At 34.9% G+C, this 21,720-nt stretch overlaps 1 protein-coding gene across 5 annotated transcripts in view; it reads left to right on the plus strand.

Annotated features, from left to right (window-relative positions):
• The window catches only part of PTPRC (protein tyrosine phosphatase receptor type C), a 124,809-nt gene that overhangs the window by 78,767 nt on the left and 24,322 nt on the right, over positions 1 to 21,720 (plus strand). For all 5 annotated transcript variants that reach the window (XM_059413045.1, XM_059413046.1, XM_059413048.1 and 2 more), the window contains 7 exons: positions 1,566 to 1,682; positions 6,267 to 6,419; positions 7,818 to 8,029; positions 12,708 to 12,768; positions 18,156 to 18,264; positions 18,997 to 19,031; positions 21,510 to 21,619. In XM_059413045.1, the coding sequence (XP_059269028.1) occupies positions 1,566 to 1,682; positions 6,267 to 6,419; positions 7,818 to 8,029; positions 12,708 to 12,768; positions 18,156 to 18,264; positions 18,997 to 19,031; positions 21,510 to 21,619 (797 nt within the window). The remainder of the gene's footprint in view (positions 1 to 1,565; positions 1,683 to 6,266; positions 6,420 to 7,817; positions 8,030 to 12,707; positions 12,769 to 18,155; positions 18,265 to 18,996; positions 19,032 to 21,509; positions 21,620 to 21,720) is intronic.

Raw genomic sequence — 21,720 nt, forward strand, 5'->3', positions numbered from 1 at the left:
TTCCTAGTTCTCAAAAAGCAAAAATCATAAAGAAAAAAATTTATAAATTAGACCTCATCAAAATTGAGTGTTTTTCTCTTTAAATAAAGCCATCAAGGAAATAAAAAGCAATCAAGCCATGATAGGAAAATATCCACAGTTAATTTTTCAACAAAAGAAGTTTCTCCAGAATATATAAGGAACTCTTCCAAATACAAAATTAGACACAAACTGACCAAATTAAAAATACTCAAACATTTTGAACATATGTTTCACAAAAGAAGATATGCAAGTGGCCAATAAGCACATACAAAGATGCTCAATATCATTAGTCAACTGGGAAATGCAATTTAAAACAACTATGAGAGGATGATATTATACCCCCACTAAAATGGCTAACGTTAAAAAGACTGACAGTACTATTGGTGGAGGATGTAAGGTAATAACTTAGAAATTTTATTCCAGATATTTGCTAAAGAGAAAAAAAACCATGGGGGCATCTGGGTGGCTCAGTTGGTTAAGCCTCTGCCTTTAGCTCAGGTCATGATCCCAGGGTCCTGGGATCGAGCCCCACGTCCTCGGGTTCTCTGCTCAGCGGGGAGCCTGCTCCCTCCCCTCTCTCTCTGCCTGCTTGTGTTCTCTCTCTCTCTCTGTCAAATAAAGAAATTAAATATTTTAAAAAATAGAAAAAAATATGTCCTCACAGTGACTTCTAAACGAAGATTCATAGCAGATTGACTCACAGTAGCCGAAAGTCTGAAAGTAACCCCAATGTCCCAATAATAGTTGGTGGATAGATAAAATGTGGTGTATCCTCACAGTGGAATACTACTCATGAAATAAAAGAACCAACTCCTGATATATGCAACAACATGAATGACTCTCTAGAACATTATATCGAGTGCCATATGCTAAACATAAAAAACCACTTACTACTTGGTTTTATCTATGTGAAATGAGTGAAAAAATGAATTTAATCTATAGTAACAAAGCAGTTCAGAGGGTTTTGGGATTGGGCAAGGGAGCTGAGTTGATGGGGAAGTGTCACAGAACTTTTTGGGGATGATAGAGATAGTTTAGGTCTTAATTGTGGTAGTGGTTAGGTAGATGCATATATTTGTCAAAAGTCATACATTTTTACCTCGAATTAGTATGTCTTACTGTAAATTGTACCTGATAAATTTGATCTAGGCATTTATTACATTCTCCATCTCAAGTTATGATGACTAGTTATTGGAGGCTTCCAAATAATGACAATTAAGTTTATCAGTACTACAAATGACAGATTTCCAGCACAGTGGAATCTAGAAATCCCAAGATGAATCATAATATATATAAGAGGAAGAGGATATTCTTGGAGGTCTTCAGGTCAGTGGACTCTTTCAGGTCCACGGTGCCACTTTAGAGTGACATTTCCTCTGTTAAGGGACCTCGAAAGCAAATTGGGTAAGACCAGATGTCTTTCTTTTAATTTCACGATTAATTCATAGTTAAAATATGGTTATTGATCATCATAATTATAATAGGAAGAATGGTTTTTTCCATGTCTTTTTTTTTCATATTTTATATTCTTATTCTTTTAATAGGACCAGGCTCACCTCGGAATTTTAACTGCAGTGATAAAAGTGCAACTAGCATCCTGCTCACCTGGAAACCCCCTACAGATACTTTTCATAATTATACTCTTTGTTATAAGAATACAGGTAATTTGTGTAAGATATAATTCCATATCAGGAAAGATAATTCCGGAAGTGAAAAAAGCTAGAAACGGGGGTTGAGCTAGTGAGTGACTGTGATGTCTTCCACTCTCTGTGGGCTCTCCAGTCTCTGACATGACTAATGCCTAGAACGTCCCCTATATTTGCTTGTCTTTCTTGATCTGTTTTAGTTCAAATCTTTACACTCCAAAGCCTGGAGAAAAAAAATACCTGCAAATAATACTCATTATTATTTTCCAAATATTATGTAAGTTGCATGGTTCAAACTCCTTATTCAGGCTCACAAAAAAACAAATACCTCTCAAAACTTGCTCCTGGTGGTATGCACAAAATATTGGATGAATAAATAGGAAACCTTGCCTAATTTAGCCATGGAAGCCAGTTTAATGGCAGAGGAATCTTGGAACATAGTTCTAGTTAGACTTTGTAGAAATAAATGTCATTCAAAAAATGTGCTATGACCAGTTCAGCCATGAGCCCTCCAAATGAGACTCTATTTAAGGGGAAAAAAACATCTCCTGGATAACTTAAAGTATCCAAAATGCTTGTAGAAAACTGTAGGCATCACTGGGCCCCTGCCCAGCCAACTCAGCATGTGAGAGCTCACTTGCCAATCCTTTACTTGTAGCTTAAAGTAGGCCTGAGCTGAATATCGTACAGAATTCCATCTCTGCTTGGTAGGAAAGAAACCCACATACAGTTAAAATGCTGAAATGGCTTGTTTCTAGCGTATTAGTTTATATTTTGATAACATTGTTCCTGCTGGTTGTTTGACTCTTAATAATGAAACTACTAAAGCACAGTTAAATACACATGCATTTTCAAATTAGCATGCATTTTCAAATTAAGAGGATTCAAAGGCTGTGGAGAAGAAATACATGCCTTCTACTTGCTATAATGGTAATTTCAAAAGTTAGATCTATGGGAAAAGAAAATTGAAATTACAGGAAGACAAAACAGCAAGACAATTAGATACTTGCTCAGACCCTTCTTGTACAAACTTCCTTGGTTTGGATTCTGTATGAACACATTGTTTGGCTTTCTTTTCTCTTCTCTGAGTCTACTCACTATTCCTTACTGTACTCTTCCTTTTCCAAACTCTCTCCTATGGAGTATTTTGAATGGAAGAGTATACGGTAAAAATTTATGAGTGGTGTTTATTGCTCCTTTGTACTCTGCACAGCTTTTAAAAAATGTCTACTTTAATAATCAGGTTAAGGAGGATGTAATTATTAGCTGTCTGACAAGTTTTGTTTTATTTTAGTTTTATTTTCTTTGCAACTAGTACATCTCCTTTATATTTAGTGCCACCAAATATATGGCTATCTAAATGTAACATTTGAACAGGATTGGGGGGAAAAGAAGGGAGAGCTGGCCAAAATCAGGCTATGTGTGTCCTTCTATTTCACCTTTCATATTTTCCTCCATTTCCCTCCAAATCAACTGTCATAAGAAGAAAGGTGTTCTGCTATTCTATTCATCTCAAACATATGCCATGAGATCCTCTTCAATTTTTTCAGGGAGTTGATAGGATTTTAACATTGTTAAAATGAGTATTTTAACTACTTTCATTATTTCAAGTAATATCACTATTAAAAATCCACAGGAGTAAAGTCTATGAAGTACTATTGCAGATTATATTGCTTTTTAGTTGGGCATTACATTTGATTTCATTATTTCATAATCCAATCATTTCAGTGTCTCTGAAAGCTACATATTGAAGGAGAACGAAAATATAGTTTCCTACATTGACTTAGTTTCCTCTTCGTTGGGTGTTTTCATAATATTTTAAGATTTTGTTAAGCATTTCAATAATAACTCTGAAAAAATAAATGTAGCCATTGTTCATGTGATGCAACTCAGGATCACAGAACTTCTGATAAATGTTCAAATTCAACAGCTTGAACTGTGGTCTTTTGGCTACTGTGTTGTTCATATTTTTAGCATGAGCTACTTTGAGAAACTGTGTATTTTATATTAACTTAAGGATAACAAGTGACAAGACGTTCCCCCACTAATGGGAAAAAGCCATCTATGCTTTGTTATATCCAAAGTACTCTGTGTGTGTGTGTGTGTGTGTGTGTGTGTGTGAAGGGTGGGCGGGTGGAGGGGCAAAGAGAGAGGGAGAGGGTGAATCCGAAGCAGATTCCATGCTCAATGCAGAGCCCAACACAGGGTCCAATCTCAGGACCCGAGAACCAGGCACCCCAAGTACTATTTTCAGAAGTTACTGAAACCAGTGTGTAACCTTCAAGACCACAACAATGCTGCTGGAAATTTTGTGTATTCCTTTTTTTTTTAAGAAGAAAGATATTTTTTCCCCCTTCCAGCACAAAATTCTGTGGGGATCAATAGATTTATACTCTTTGGCATAGTGTTCAAGAAGATACTTCAGAGTAGTCTTAGAAGCTGTGGATTTCCCAAGGATTTTTTTTTCTTCTTAAACAAAGAAGTGACAAGTGAGAAAGCCAGTGTCTTTCTAACCCTTTCCAGTCAACATGCATGCCTTAAAATTTCATGTTTCTGTTGCTCTAAGAAAAGACAAATTTCAAGCACTATGTCAAATAAGTCCTTAATGTGTTTCATATTATACTTCTGCTGTCAAAGTCCTGAGAAAAATTGTTCAAATATGTGGAAGAGGCAGAGATATTCACATAAAGTATTTCGACATTTCAACCAAAGCTTGAAACCCTTTGCAATCAGAAATGAACATTCCCAACCACCCTTCTAAGCACTGAAAACTTTAATCCCAAACAGCAGTATCTTTTGAACAACACATTCTTATAAATTAAATCATCAATTTGACTTCTATCAAATTTGCTAAGATAAAATCTTTACAGAGGTACATAAATCAATCATTTTGAAGCAGAATGGTTGTCAGGTTACATATGCAAACATACAAAATTAGGTCACTAAATGGAAGCCAGAGTGACCTTGAAAATAGCATCTTGATGTTTAGATTTTATCTGGTATTGTTCTAACAATCTATATAAGGAGTGAGTAGAAGTTTTGAGTGAGGGGTCAGGGAGAGTTATACCTGCCCCTCTCTTGAGCTAACACCTTTCCTGACCTCAAATGGAACTCTCCCTTGGGTTAGAATAGAACTGAGCTGTCAGGTATAAATCAATTAACTCCAGCTTTGGGGATTTCTGAGAAAATAGACATTTAATCAATTTAGAAGAGTCATTTTATCTTACTTTTTATTTAGCATTCCATGGTAAGGTCACGATATTACTACAATCTCAATACTATTGATAAGTATCTGAGACAAGAAATAAACAGGTTAGATCTTATACTGTTTCTGCAAATCCATAGGCATGTCAAGCTGGACCAGAGAAGTGAAGTATCCAGGTTCAAAATCAACTTGGCCCCACTGCAAACCTTGTCCCTTCTTCCACAGCAGACAATATGCACAGTGGGGAAAGCAAGAGCATAGACCCTAGAACCTCAATGCTTGGGTCTCATCCTGGCTCTGTTCCTCCTTTCCTGTGAGATCATAGACTGATTGCTTCACATTTCTATGGCTCAGTTTTCTCATCTGTAAAATTGGATGAAACTAAGAGAGCCAGCCTATAGAATTGTGGTGATGGCTAATTCATTCATGTATACCAAGTAAAATCGTGTTTGGCACATAGAATGACCTAGTCATTATCTTTTATCATCAACCTTATTATTATTACTATTATCACTATAATTGCTGGCCAGCATCATGCTTCCAACTTTAATCTTCCTTTAATTACATCCTGGTTATCTTTTAATAAGTTTTGATTGATACCTTTAGCTACTCAAAAATGGTGGCTAGTGAATTTTCAATTCAACAAATGCTAACTCTTCTGCCTGAATGTCAAAACATATTTAAACAAGATCCTGTTTCATTTGTAATGCTTTTTTTTATCCCTTATGCCAACATAGTTATTAGTCCTTAAGTGGATTCTGTGCCTCAAATCCATAACAGTAACTAATATCAGTGTTCAAAGTTCAAAGGTTGCACATTAGAAAAGACTCCCTAAAAAGTACTCTTTCTAAAACAATACAACTCAAGACTTTTATAAAAGTCATTGTGGGCTGTGTTTTCTCAGAAAGGAAAGAGTCCACCTTCACAAATATACTTGAACTTGTTAAATATTTTATGTTCCAAATCAATTATATGAAATTATATTTTTGAATATTTGAGTTTATTTATAATAAATGAATTTGTTCAATACATTTGTTGATAATTGTATATACAGTACTTCTGAATACCAAGGATGTATATCTTTCTCCATCTCTCAGTTTGGAGTTGGTTCAAAATGATTTAATGTAGAGGGGCACCTGGGTGGCTTAGTCGTTAAGCTTCTGACTTCAGCTCAGAGCCCTGCATCAGGCTCCCTGCTTGGCGGGAAGCCTGCTTCTCCCTCTTCACTCCCCCTGCTTGTGTTCCCTCTCTCACTGTCTCTCTCTCTCTGTCAAATTAAATACATAAAATGTTTTAAAAAATGATTTAATGTAGTGTTCAAATTAAATATGTGGCAATCCTGACTTTTAATGACTTAATAAATGTTTACGTTTTTCCCCGTGATAAAAATAAAGAATGCATAAATCTGGATAAGACGAAGACCCAATATAGATTGTCAGATTTGGTACCTTATGAATACTACAAGATATCATTAAATGCCTATGCCACTGGAAAAGTACAACGTAATGGAATTCCTGTGGAGACTGTATGTCGTACAGCAGAAACAGGTAAGATCTAAGCTTTGATGCTTCTTTCTGTGAATGGCAAGGTGCAAAGTGTAAACTATTGAGGATACAATCCATCTGTCTTTATGCTTCATTTAGGAAACACATTGAGATGGCACATGTGTTAACATCTAGGGTTTATAATAATTTAAAATACAGTAATTTCATAACTGTTATGCTGGGTTTTCTGTATATCTCATATATCATTATAGAATTGTAAGAATGAAGCAGAGGGCATGTTAACAGGTACAATTTTTAAGGTTTCAGGCAATTTAGGTACCTAATCAACTTAGATAGAAATGCATTATCTGTTGTTTTTTTTATCATCTAGAGATATCAATTGTAGTCAGACACCTAATAATGTCTCACTTTGAAAGCAAAGTGTTCACTTGCTGACCTCTGCTTACCTCACAAAACGTCCTATAAAACATAATATTTTATTGGCATTTTCTTCTCTTTGTTACACTGAACCACCTACTCTTTTATTTTTTGGCACATTTTCCATCTGAGGTTTCCTTTCAAAGGCATTTGCCTCTTGCCACCTGTATGATGTTTCCATAGTTTCCAAGATCTAAAGCTAGATCTATCTCTGAGGTGAATGTTAACTCCACTAAGTCAGGAAGGAAGAAATAGCCCTGTGTAAGGTAGTATTTGTAGCTCCAGAGATCCTCACTGGCACCAGGCTTATGAAGAAAAATTTTGTCATTTAGGGCTGGGCGCAGAATGCTCTTAGTGAAATTTAAGGTCATTCAGTTTCTGGTTTTAAAAGTCCAGATCCTTGAACTTTATGGTCTTATTATTTTTCTAAATCTCTGTGAAGTCACAAAAGATGAAGATAATTTGTCGCTGCTCCCGAAGAATGCAGCCAGGGAGGTGGTTACTAGGATAACATAAGCTTCTCAAGGATGGAGAAGCTGGGACATCTGGCTGGTTCAGTTGGTACAGTGCAACTCTTGATTTTGGGATTGTGAGTTTGAGCCCCATGTTGGGTGCGGAGATTACTGACAAATAAAAATCTTAAAACAATGCAGGTGCTGGACTGTACGTAAACCTTCAGGGTCCCCATAGCATCCTTTCTTTTCTCCTTTCCCCTTTCTTCCCCTCCCCTTCACCTTCCTCTGTTTCCTTCTATTCTATAATTCTACATACTCCCCATAGGGGAGAGCATAAGCTCTCATGATTTCAAGTACAACACAGATGCTAATATTCACTGAATGACTAGGTGATTTATTTTTAGGTGTTTTGGCACAACATTTTGATGGATGTACTATTATAACTTTCTCATCTATAACCACCAAATTCACACTTACAATAATTTATATTGTACATATACATTGCCAAGTGATTTTAATATGCATTTACAAAGTGATTCAAGTAACAAATCTTTCTTCATTTTGATAGCTCCAGACCCAGTCAACAACCTACAAGCTTTACTGAAAACAGATAATAGTATAATTGTGACTTGTAAGCCTCCTACCAGATATAATGGCCCCAGCAATGGCTACTATTTTCTGAAAGTCAAACCTGGAGGTGGTGATGTTAAAGAAAATAAATCAAAATCTTGTAATTTCTCTGTAGAAGATCTTCAATATTCAACAACATATGAATTTGAGGTAAGATTTTAATTTCTATAATCACTATAGTACTGATATACATTATAATGATTGTCATGTCATACGTAAATCATACTAAGACCAGTGTTCATGTGAGCTTGGAAACTGTGTCTAATGAAATCAAACTTTGAAGTCTTAAATATTTGACTTCAAACTTTGAATTCCCAGTTCTAAAAACAGTGGTTTCAAACAAATATTTTGGGGGGAATATTTTTGACCTTCAATATGATTTACTTAAAGCAAAATTATTGCTCCTCTGTCAAGAAGCACAACATTTTTCATGCAGTGGATTATTAATTTGTCAAATCTTTCATTTACCTTGAATCTATCTTTATTAACATGACTTTTTTAATTACAAAATATTTTACAGGTACACTGAGGTTGGAAAAGAGTAGAAATAAATATTAAGAAATACAGGTGAACATAGAGAATTAAAAAAACTCATCTATAAGCTTACTGTGCACTGATCATACTTCGTGAATGTACTCCTAAAATGAAAAAACTCAGTCTTTCTCCTGGTTGTAGGAGAAAACCTCAGTTCAGTCTTCTCTTGTGTGTTCTTCTCTGTGAGTCTCCTGTTCACATGTCTCTCTTCACATGCAACACTAAACTGACACTTCTAGTCACAAAATGTGTGGAGCCTTTTCTCTACATCAACAGGTCTTTGTGGCACCAGCTGGGTGTCCTACAATTTAATTCAAATCTGACACTACCTATCTGGAGACAGTGGCAGATTCCACTGGTGAAGGGATTGGTCCCACAAGACTGTTCCTATTCCTCTTCAGATGCCAACTGCAAGTAGCTGATCCATAGGTTACCCTCAACTTTTGTTCAATGTGGTAAATTGGGCATTTCCATGACCCTCTCCTCAGGTCTGTTCGCGTGGCCCACAGAATTCAGGGAAACACTTATTCATATTTATTTATTTATTTATTTATTTATTTATACCAATTTATTAAAGGATGTGATAAAGGATATAGATGCAGTCAGATGAAGAGAAAGGGCGATGTCTGAGAAGGCCCCACGTACAGCACCTTCTGTCTCCATGAAGTTGGGATGCACCATTCTCCTGATGTAGATGTGTTCACCAACCTGATAGCTCCCGAAATCTTGTTCTTTGGAGATTTTAAGGAGCCTTCATCATGAAGATGTGATCAATCATTAACTTCATTTTCAGCCCTTCTACCTTCTCAAAAGAATGAGAGGCGGGACTGAAAATTCCAAACTTCTACTCATGGCTTTATCTTTCCAGTGACTAATCACCTCATTAGAATGAAAGACACTCATATCACCAGGGAAATTATAAGGATTTCAGGAATTCTATGCCATGAACCAAGGGCAAAGACCAGTATATATTTTCCATTACCTCACAACTTCCATAACGTGTAATGCATATTTATATACATTCAGCACATATATTATCAATATTTTGAACAGCAGTTTTTCACATATCACTGTATCATGGACAGTTTTCCATGTTAAATATTCTGCTACTATGCAATTTTTAATTGCTGTGTAAGATTCTATCCTAGGGCTTCATCACATTCTATTAACTGTGCTTGTTTTCATCTCCGTTGTAGACAATAATCAATAAACACACTTACTGGTAAACAGAAAAATCTTTGAATCTGTCTTTAATCACTTCAGTTTAAATAAATTCCCGGAAATAAATGTATTGGTTTAAAAATAATTTACATGTATTTTAAGAATTTTTGTGATAATTTTTTTTCCTCTAAGTTACCAAATTACACTTCCCATAACAGTATATGAAGTGACTGCTGTTAAGTCTCACAATACTGGGCATGCCCTTCTTTTTCTTTGATGTGTAGTAGGTGAAATATGCTATTAACATCTCTTTTTGTTTGAATGGAGTTTCTTCATTTACTGATGAAGATAAACATGGTTTTTGTTGTTGCTGTTATTGGTCTTGTGGTACCATACTTTTTACCTCCTTTGCCCAATTTTATTTGGGGAAGTTGGATATTGATGATATGAAAGTCTTTGTCATATAAGTTGCACATTTTGTTTCTGATTTGCAGTTTGCTTTTTAATTTTATTTAGAACACTGAGTCATATACAATTTTTCCTTTTCTTTTTATTCAGTCAAATTTATCAGTTTTATTTCTGATTTGATGGACATTTAAACAGTCTAAAGTTGACTGTTCAATATAATGTTGGCAACTGGCTTCATATCTTTAATCACTTAAAGAAATGTTTATGTATATGTAATAATATATATAAATATATAAACTTTCTTGTTGTTTCTCTGTTTCATCAGAGATATAGGTTAAACTTTATCACATGTTTTTATTGTACTATATTAGATGATGCCATGGTTGTGATGACATGATGTTATTTGTTTATATGGTGAATTATAGTAATAGGTTTTGTAATGCTAAACCATGTCATATTCTAAGAAAAAAAGCTTGCTCTGTTGTTATGTATTATTTCCTTAAAGTATTATTGAATTCAATGGCTTAATTTTTTAAGTCTTTATGAATGGATATTCATAAATGAGACCATTCAATAAGTGGGTAGAAGTAGTGGGCATAGCCATTTGGTATAGGTGTGGGCATGCTCCATTCTTAATATATTTTGGTACAAAGCTTATGCTAACCTGATAAAGCATATTGGAGACATTTTCCTGTTTTTGTACATTTTATAACTTTAATATAGGGATGATTTGTTCTCTGAATAATTTGTTTTAATCCTTTTAACACAGGAATTCCTTCTGAACCATTTACATTTTCTTCCAATATTATTGTTCTTTACACATATTTTACACTTTGTGAGGGTGGTATTTATTTTTTCAAGGAATAGTTAATGTAAAAGAAATATTTTGTTATTGCATTTCACGTCCATTATATGTCATCTCCCATTACTTTTCTAGCACCCATTAAGCTACATTTCTTTTCAGTTTCTCAACCACATCTGTACAGGTACTTTACGTGATGCTCTTCTCTCTTTCTAGAATTTTCTTTTCCCATTTGTCAATATAAGTTACTCTGGAAAAATATATATAAACATCATATTAAAATACAATCTTCAAATTCAAATTAGTATATTATTATCTAGTTATCCACTTTTCCCTACCCTCCAAAAGATGGTCTCCTGCTTTCTTCATTGCATGTACCATAATTCATTTTCATGTTTCTTTCTGTTTCTACTACAACATTTATGCCATCACAAGGTACCAGTCATTTTGGTTTTTATCATCACTGTGATCTCTGGTTAATAGAATAATAAAGTTGTTTTTATCATTCTTAATTTATTACTTTTCTTTTTTGTAGATTTATTTTTATGTTCTGGTAATTTATGATTGAAAGTGTTTTTTTCTCCATTTCTTTCTTTTTTTATTTTCTAAAAACAAAACAAAAGAAAATATGAACTGTCCTTTGGTAAAATTTTGGCTGTAAACCATGTCTGTGATGTTTATTACTAATTTTTGAATGACTGACAAAATTTAACGAGTGGATTTTTAGAGTAGAATGTTTTTATTATTGATAATTTCCAAGGAATTTATAACTGCAATTAGGAAGAATTTTTCATTTATCTGTTTTTAAGGAGAGTGTTTTTACATTTTTGGTGCTTGGATTTTTATGATTATTAATTGTTAGATTTTAAAAGATAATCAACTTTTACAATTCCGACTTTTTGGAATTTATAAAGTATTTTCTATAGCTCAATGTATCATGAATGTTTTTAAATATTCTGTGAGTACTATATTTGTCAAATCTTACCAAAGGGTAAAAACTTAGATATATATTTTCCGAATTTGTCATGTTTACCTTTTAATGATACTATTCAGATTTATTTTTATTTAAATTTGTTTTTGCCAAAGCCTCTTATTGCTTTCTTGCTCCTTTCAGCTTTCCTTGTATCACTAAATTGTGTTGGTTTTATTTGTGTTCAGTATTACGAGACACAGATAGTTATGCTAGTTAGGTCAACACTGTAGATTTTAATCTGTGTCACTTGAGGGTGCCAATCTTTATCATTTTAATCCTTGTGAATTAAATATCACTTTATTATAAATATTGTGATACTTATTTCTACTTATTTTTATAAATTGTGTGTGCATTTTATTTATAACCCTTATAAACAGTATATGATAGAATTTCCCTTTTAAAGAAAATGTAAAGATATTAGGTAGGGAATTTTAGCTTTAAGATTTGAGTATTTTGTTGTGTTGGATCTTATTCATTCAGTTTCACTTATTCTTGTTGATTATAACCATTATTATTATGATGATTATAGCTAAATAGGTTGAGATTTCTTTTATCTTTTTCACTGTTAAATAATGTCTTTAAAAAATATTTGATGGGGCGCCTGGGTGGCTCAGTGGGTTAAACCTCTGTCTTCGGCTCAGGTCATGATCTCAGGGTCCTGGGATCAAGCCCCGCATCAGGCTCTCTGCTCAGCAGGGAGCCTGTTTCCTCCTCTTTCTCTGCCTGCCTCTCTGCCTACATGTAATCTGTCTGTCAAATAAATAAACAAAATCTTAAAAAAAATAATATTTGATAACAAAATGTTGCCATAATCTTGGTTTCAACTTGAAAGTTAACCTGTATATTTAAATTAAAATAAATAGCATTGTATGAGAAGTAATATATGTGTTTCAATAATGATAAATAAATTTACATTAGAAAATTTTTTCTCTTTTACTACTGAAATTCAGGTCTACTATAACAATGGGCACTTTGAGGGACCTGTAGAAAGAGTTTCTCGATCAACATCTTGTAAGTCATTATGTGGCTGTTTATTATATTTTATTTACATCGAAACATATATTAACACTTACAAAGTTTTATTCATTCATACTAATATTTAATTTTTAAATGTTTACATTTTCCATAAACAATATTTTAAGTTGCCTGTAAAAAGATGTATAGGTAAATAAAATACAATATTTTACTTTATTTTTAATTTTTGAGTATAGTTGACATACAATGTTACATTATTTTCAGGTGTACAACATAGTGATTTAACAACTATATTTTATGTTATGTTCACCTCAAATGTGTCTACCATCTATCATCATGCAACACTATTACAATATCACTGGCTCTATTCCTTATGCTGTGCCTTTTGTTCCAGTGATTAATTCATTTCATAACTGAAAGCCTGTGCCTCCCACTCCCCTCACTGGTTTTACTCATCCCGTCACCCCTCTTCTCATAGACAACCATCAGTTTGTTCCCTGTAAAATACAATATTTTAAATTCCATTAGGAGATTCAAGGATTCAAGGATTGTTGATTTCATAAAATAATTCACAAGAGGATTTATCTATATAGACTTAAATTATGATTAGGTTTTCATGTTTGTTTTGTGTACTGTTTTGGAGATTGTTACTTATTTTATCTTCTTCTGTCAGTCCAAGGTAAGCTTGGTAGAAGTAGGCATTAGAAAAAAATCTGTCCTGATTTACATAACTAAAGCCAAGATAATGCTTAATAACAATATGCCTATTTGATTTTTTTATCATTAATATTTTACATATTTAAATCAAAATAAAGTTGCAGATGGAAAAAAAAAATCACCTAGGGGCACCTGCGTGGCTCTGTGAGTTAAAGCCTCTGCCTTCAGCTCAGGTCAGGATCTCAGGGTCCTGGGATCGAGCCCCGCATCAGGCTCTCTGCTCAGCAGGGAGCCTGCTTCCTCTTCTCTCTCTGCCTTCCTCTCTGCCTACTTGTGTCTCTGTCTGCCAAATAAATAAATAAAATCTTTTAAAAAATCACTTAAATTTAAATGTCATCATGATAATGAAAATAACAGGTACCTTTCACCACTCCCCACTCTCTTTTTTGCTCATGGAGAGGACGAATTTTCACCATTTCTGTTTTCGGTTTTCCTTATAGTTCTCTCCCTATTATGTCAAGAATATTGCTACTCTATCTAGAGCTAATATAAACATTGCCCATTGACCTGATCCTATGAAGGAAGAAGACTTGGTTCATTGTTTTGGCTTGTAAATTAAGTTAAATTATTTAAATCTCTATGTGTTGTGTTACCAACCATAGGCTGTTTCCGATGCTATCATTGCAGCATCTCAGCCTCTCTCTCTTACACATATGCATCTGCACGATGACCAACACCTTCTTTTCCGAAGTCTTTGAAAAAGAGGAAAGAGATAAAAGCTCCTGTTCCAAGCTGCTTTCCTAAGGCCCATGTACAGTTTTCATTCTTTCTGTTCAGAGGCTCAAACTATATATTCCCAATGTGAAATGCCCACCAAATTCAGCAAAGTAGCTTTGATTTTAGATTTTATTACCATTTAAGTACTTTTCTTTTGTAATTCTTTACAATAAAAACAGCTTCATTGATTTTTTTTTTCCCCCGAGCGTGCAGATAGCTTATAGCTGCAGCACCTACTCTTGGGGTTCAAAGACTCAACTGGGGACATTTCACACTCATATCTTAATAGGCCGGCTGTGAGACCGCTTCACTCAGAAAGACACAGAACGGGGAACACAGGGTGCCAATGAGGGAGGCTATCAGCCTCAATGGCGATAGCAGTGAGCATGGTGGTCCGAGAACCATTCTGTGACCCTCCCTGCCACCCCTCAGAGGCGGGGGAAGAGAATCAGACCACGTGTATGGGGGTGGGAGTTGCCCTGGCTTAGAACCCCCACGTTAAGAAAGGAATCAGTATCTCTTAGAATAGTTTCAGGGGCATAGCTTCCAGACGTGACAACAGGGCCAGGGCCAGAAATGAGATGTGCCCTGGGTTACTCCATTCAGGAAAACCTAAAGCTAGGGTTTCCCCCAGGACCGTGTAGTTGGTACAAAAACTTCCCAATCCAGATTAGCAATCAGGGATCATTTTCACCATTGGCAATGTTGCCTTTTAACACAGGTAATATTTCACTTCTCTCAGATTTTCCTGTCAGTGGGGCTAGAGAGTTAACCCAAGGTCCTTTATCCGTAACGCAGAAAAAGTTTTATTGACTTTTTGTTCCCAATGGCATTGTCATTAGAGATAAGCAGTAAGACACTATTTTAAAAATTTAAATTCAATTAGCCAAGGTATAGTTATAATGACGTTTTAATAGTGACATCTTCTCCAGGAGAGGTCTGGGGCTGGCACTTGCCAACCAGAAATACTAGAAAAGTATTGCTGAGCTTCTGCGGCATAAGATTTCCTCATTTATATTTTGACAACATTTCCAATTGAACTCCTGGGGCCCCTTTCTTCTTGTTCTGATTTGGACTCCCTAGGTGTACAGTTAAGCCGCTGAGGTAAAATTTTCTTTCATTAGTTTCCTCTTTCAGATTTGCTACATCTGAATCTAACTTTTTTAAAAATTTACTTGTATATATTCTCTAGTGTAAGGAGAAAATATTTTAAGCTTGCACATATAAAAATGAAATGCTTGATTCTACCCTGGCACTTGATCAATATTTTGACCTGGCATAGAACTCTAAGTTAAAAAATCAAGAATTAAAAAAGGATTTCTGTTTTGTTCTCCTGCATCCAGCATTACTTTCTTTTTGTTCTTCTTTTTTAAAAATTTTATTTATTTCTTTGACAGACAGAGAGAGAGAGATCACAAGTAGTCAGAGAGGCAGGCAGCGGGGCAGTGGGGGTGCTCAATCCCGCCACTCAGTCGCTGCCAGCATTACTTACTAATGCCTTCCCATTTCTCAGTCTTTTTCTATATTCTCATATTTTTGTTCTCTTGGGAACTTTTAGGGTTTCCTCTTTATTCTTGGTCTTTTTTTCATTTCTTTTCCTGATACTATTGGCTTTTTTGTCCTGGAGACTTATATCTCTGAGAAATTTTTTTTGCTCTATTTTTTTTTTTTTCCTGTAGTCCTTTTGGCACTCCTGTTAGTCACATTTTGGAAACTGTAAATCAGTTTATTATTTTAGAATCCCCCTCTCTTGTTGAGAGTTTCCTTGAGAGTGTGGTTCTTATCAGCAGTCTGATCAAAGCTATAGTGAGACAACAGGAGAAGTTGATTAGAGAAGTGCTATGATCCTTAGAGGAGCTGTTGACTGAGGATTCTTTGTATTATTATTTTTTCTGTTTATTAAAATAGAATTTTACTTTATTACTTACTTATATAACATCTATTTTTTATTTCTTTTTTTAAAAAATTTGTCCAAGTTTTATTTAAATTCAAGTCAGTTAACATATAGTGTATGTAGTACTGGTTTTAGGAGTAGAATTTAGTCACTCATCACATACATATAACACTCAGTGCTCATCTCAAGTGCCCTCCTTAATGCCCATCACCCATTTAGTCTGTCCCACCACTCACCTCCCCTCCAGCAACCCTCAGTTTGTTTCCTACTGTTAAGAGTCTCTTATGGTTTGCCTCTATCTCTGTTTCTACCTTATTTTATTTTTCCTTCTCTTTCCCTATGTTCAGCTGTTTTGTTTCTTAAATTCCACACATGACTGAAATCATATGGTATTTGTCTTTCTCTGACTTATTTCATTTAGCCCTCTAGCTCCATCCTCATCATTACAAATGGCAAGATTTCATTCTTTTTGATGGCTGAGTAATATTCCATCATATATGTAATAAACAAATTTATATATGAATATATATATATATTTTTTTCACATCTTCTTTATCCATTCATGAGTTGATGACACATGGACTCTTTCCAGAGTTTAGGTATTGTGATAATGCTGCTATAAACATCAGGGTGCATGTGCCCCTTCAAATCTGTATTTTTATATCCTTTAGATAAATACCTTGTAGTGCAATGGCTGGGTGGTAGGGCAGTTCTATTTTTAGCTTCTTGGGGAATATCCATACTGTTTTCCAGAGTGGCTGCGCCAGTTTGCATTCCCACCAATAGTGTGTGAGGGTTCCTTTTTCTCTGCCTCCTCACCAACATCTGTTGTTTCCTGTGTTGTTAATTTTAGAGTCATTCTGACAGGTGTGAGGTGTTATCTCATTGTGGTTTTGACTTGTATTTCCATGATGATGAGTGATGTTGAACATCTTTTCATGTGTCTGTTAGCCATCTGGATATCTTCTTTGGAAAAATGTCTATTTATGTTTCTGCCCATTTCTTAATGGGATTATTTTTGAGGGGGGTGTTGAGTTTGAGAAATTCTTTATCAATTTTTGGATCCTAACCCTTTATCAGATATGTCATTTATAAATATCTTCTCCCATTCCATAGGCTGCCTTTTAGCTCTGTTGATTGTTTCCTTCGCTGTGCAGAAGGTTTTAATCTTGACGAAGTCCCAATAATTTGTTTTTGTTTCTCTTGCCTCTGGTAATGTGTCTAATAAGAAGTTGCTACTACTGAGGTCAAAGAGTTTACTGCCTGTGTTCTCTGCTAGTATTCTCTTTCGTCTTCCTTTTCTCCAGGAAAGGGCATGATTTCATGTTAAACTCTGGTGAGAATTTACATCAGGATAAGTAATCCTAATGGTAGAATGAAACAGTTTTTGTCCCTTGGTTAATTGATTTTATGCCTTAGTGAGTAGATGAGAAGTTTTATCTTTGTAGAACAGAAGTCTTTCTGATCCTTTTGGGAAGCTAATCTGCTTCTGCACAAAAGTTATACTATGTGAGTTTTTCTCCGAGATTTGTAATAACTAGATTATCTCTCTTATCCCTTCAAAATGGAATGCTGAAAGAAAGAGAATTAAGCCTAAAGGATTGTGTTGCATAAAGGAACAGTATCTGGGGGAAGAAAAGAGAGTTTCTCTTTTATGTTCTAATTATTCCCTTAAAATATTAGGTGTTTTTGTTTGTTTTGAGTAATGTAGGCAAAATACACAAAATCAAGAATTTTTTCTATTTGGTCTCATTCTAAAAACTTTATTTTTTGAAAACTTCAAAAGAAGATAACATATTAAAATGAAAGTATTTTTTTCTAAAAAAAGATTTTATTTGACAGAGACAGAGAGAAAGATCACAAGTAGGCAGCGAGGCAGGAAGAGAGGGGGGGAATACAGGTTCCTCACTGAGCAGAGTCCAATGTGGGGCTCGATCCCAGGACCCTGAGATCATGACCTGAGCTAAAGGCAGAGGCTTAACCCACCGAGCCACCCAGATGCCCCCAAATGAAAGTACTTTAAAGTGATATTAAAAAAACCCAGTTAAATATTTGTCATAATAAACTTTCTTCATGTGTTATTTTTTACTTCTAGATAATTCTAGAGCACTGATTACATTTCTGGTATTTCTGATCATTGTGACATTCCTAGCCCTCCTCGTTGTTCTCTATAAAATCTATGACCTTCGCAGCAAGAGGTCCAGGTAAGAGTTGATTTCAAAATGAAAAATAATAGTAAAAATGATGAAAGCACCCATATATGGGGCAACTTTAGAACCAGTTAAGTAAAGAAGGGGAAGTAGCATGAAGTTCAGTTCGTCAGTGAACTTTTGATCAAAAACTTAGTGTGGTCTTCTTGGTTTTTAGTAAATACTAATTGTTTCTACATTTACTAATGATGTTATGGATTTTTAAAAATAATAGCCAATGAAATGAATAAATATTTATTCTTTTAGTACAAAGTAGGTCAGAGGGATCTAGAAATGATAAAGGCAAAAAGGAAAGAGAGAACTATCTAAGGAATTATATCTATTCCCTTGGCCAGGGAATATATGTAGCTGTTATGAATATATGTAGCTGTTAAAATGTAGCTACATTTTATAAAAAACAAGAATTGAAAAACAAAAAAATTAGTCACTTAATTGCGTTTGACAGACAACTCCTAGTTGGTTTCTTCCTCCCTTAATTTTTCTTTACTCCTCTCTCTCTCCAGCATCTCCTCTCCTTCATTCTTTCTGCCCTCCCCTGCCGTATTCCTTCCTCCTCCCTTCTCTCCCCTTCCCTTCCTCCCTCCCCCTCCTCTCTTCTCCTTCCCCCTTTATCCTCCCTGTCAACATGCCCTCCTTCCTCAACACATTCACTAAACGTAAACTGAATCCCAACTGAACTCTATGCTTCTTTAAAAATATATAAATTTCCATTTCTTATTTTCACAGCAATATGGAAGAAGAGGTTATACTTGTTGAAAGGGGTAAGTGGAGATATTTTTTACTGGTGAATATCCCCTTCACATTTGAATCCATTCATTTTAAATAAGAATTCAACATTTAAAAAAAATATAATGTGGACTTCCTCTGTTGATACAATCATGAAACTTAAATTCATTTATTCTCTCTCTTTGTCTCTCTCTCTCTCTATATATATATATATATGTAAAATATAAATAAAATAAATATATATATGTATATATATTCTATTTAGATCAGTAAGTACTATGAATTTCCCAGCATATGCCAAATATTGTGCCAGCATTGAAAACATGGCAATTATAGGCCATAGACTCTGCTCTTAAAAGGTTTACAATTTAATAGAGGAAAACAGAAATATCGAGAAAGTACGAAAGCCATTTGGTAGTTGCCATAGTGATTGAATGTATATGATGCTATGGAAAGATAGAAGGCTGAGTGGGAAAGGCAGGCATCTGGGTCTTCTAAGATTGTGGGGAGACAGTAGATCAACAAATGAGGGAGTGGTGGATAGAAGACCAGATGGAAAGTCTCATAGAGGAGGAATTGGTAAGTGTGGTCAAGTCTCTGCCAGGATAGGATGGTGGCTTTTCCCTAAAGGCTCATTTATGAGCATGACAAAAAAATTGCAATTTGACTTAGGTGAGAAAAAGGAACTCCATTTTTTCTCTTCTTTTTCAACTTTTACATTTCTTTAATTCTTTCAATGTGATTTTGGATCTGGTAAAAGGAGATGGAGATAAAGATTGAAGCTATGTTTACAATAAAGAAAATGATTTGTTGTCTCATATTCAAGACCACAAAAATTTAAGAACTCCTCTGTCTTATTGGAACTTCTGACAGGTTTTCCTCTGTAAGAGCAGGGTCTAAATCAGTAAGCAAAAGCTTACTGATTGGTTCTTCAGAGTTCCTTGACTTTATTTTCCATTGCAAAATCTATCACTACCTGATATTGTATTATATATTTTACTTGTTTGATAACTCTCCTCCCCTAACTTGAATGTAAGCTAGGGATATGAAGACAGGGAGATTTTTCTTTCTCGTTTCACTGCTCTATCCCCAGTACCTATCTGAGTATATGACATTCAAAACATGTCTTTGAATACATGCATGAATAAGGTAAAATGTTCTAAATGTTAGTTATGATAGACAGAGGGAAGAATGAAGAGTACAAAAATTACAAGCCCCTAAGTAGAGAAGGGGAATGAATTTCAGGGTGTCCGTGCAGACTAGGAAGGGTCAAAGAAGCCTTTTATGTCAAAGTTGATGCTGATTGTCCGTTTGCATGCATTAGAACTTGCCCAAACTCCACTTAACCTCAATGGTGGCTCTAAATTCAGAATAAATGAATATCAGAGATCCCCAACAACCCAAAGAAACAACTGCACATGGCTAATTTGTTAAGAGTATTTGGATAGACTGTTTCCACAGACAATAAGATAAATGTGCAATCCTAACAGACATCTTCTTTCTTTACCTGTAGAGAACATTAACCTGAAGAGAAGAAACATATTTTTCATATGTGTGACAGTTTACATTCTCTTATTCTTCTGAAACTGTTGTTTTTTAGGAGCAATGCACAACTGTAGTTCTCTATATATTTTACTCCTTACTAAGTTATTAAAAAAGCATAGCATATAATGTGTTTTGTACCCTCAAGGCATAACAGATAAGCACAACTTGTTTAGAGTTTAGTGTGAAGGGAATATCCAATGAAGCTGAATCCTGACTATCAGGGTATTAATCATATGCTCTTATCTGCACAATATTTCATAATAACTTAAAAAAGGAAAAAGGAAAAAATAATAACTATAATATAGGCACATAAGTATAGTAACTGTTTTATTAATGAAGTAGTCAAACCTTAGATTTAGGCAATGGAACACTAATAATAGTGTTACAATTTTTTAACAAGTGGAGTTACCTGCTCATGTTGGTATTTCAGAAGACTAATTTTGGGGGAAGTTTAAAAGAAAAGTCAACATAAGGAAAAACTAGAGACAAGGAGAGGAGTTTGGAAGATATAGTTGCGTGCATGAGGAGGACTGTCTGCCCCGACCGCTCACAGAGCGATCAAAAGCACCCAGTGACGGAGGGGAATATCTTGGATCATGTGGAAGTTTCGATCTTAAGTTACTTTGTGAATGGTGATCTTGTTTACTGAGATTTGAAGTACTAGAGTCAAGGAAACATGATTTTTACTTTGAACATTTTGACTTTGAGATACATGGGGGATAACTGTATGGAAAATCTGGGAGATGGTCTGAAAGGTTAATATAAAGCCCAGAAGAGGGCTGGAGCCCAAAATTTAGAAATCATGGGTTTGTAGGTGAATCTTTGTAGGCAAGGGAGATTTGCCAGATGGAATATGTGTGAGGAGGAAAGGAGCAAAGGGTTAATCCAAGCTACAAATTTAATGGAATTTGTATGAACACTTGAAAGATAGATATAACCCTGGTCATGAATCCTTAATATGTTTAAAGATGATGAAAAACAGCTGATGAGTGTAGAGCCAATCCATGCCGATATTTTGCTGGAAACTTACAAGAGGAAGATTGCCGATGAAGGAAGACTTTTTCTGGCTGAATTTCAGGTGCGTGCTCCTCTTGATATATGATGAGAAATTTACTCAATCGTCAAGATCATTCCATTTCAAATGTATTACATAACTATTTGCCTTTGTAGTTTATCCCA

This window comes from Mustela nigripes, chromosome 10, assembly GCF_022355385.1.
Source record: "Mustela nigripes isolate SB6536 chromosome 10, MUSNIG.SB6536, whole genome shotgun sequence".
Taxonomy (NCBI): Eukaryota; Metazoa; Chordata; class Mammalia; order Carnivora; family Mustelidae; genus Mustela; species Mustela nigripes.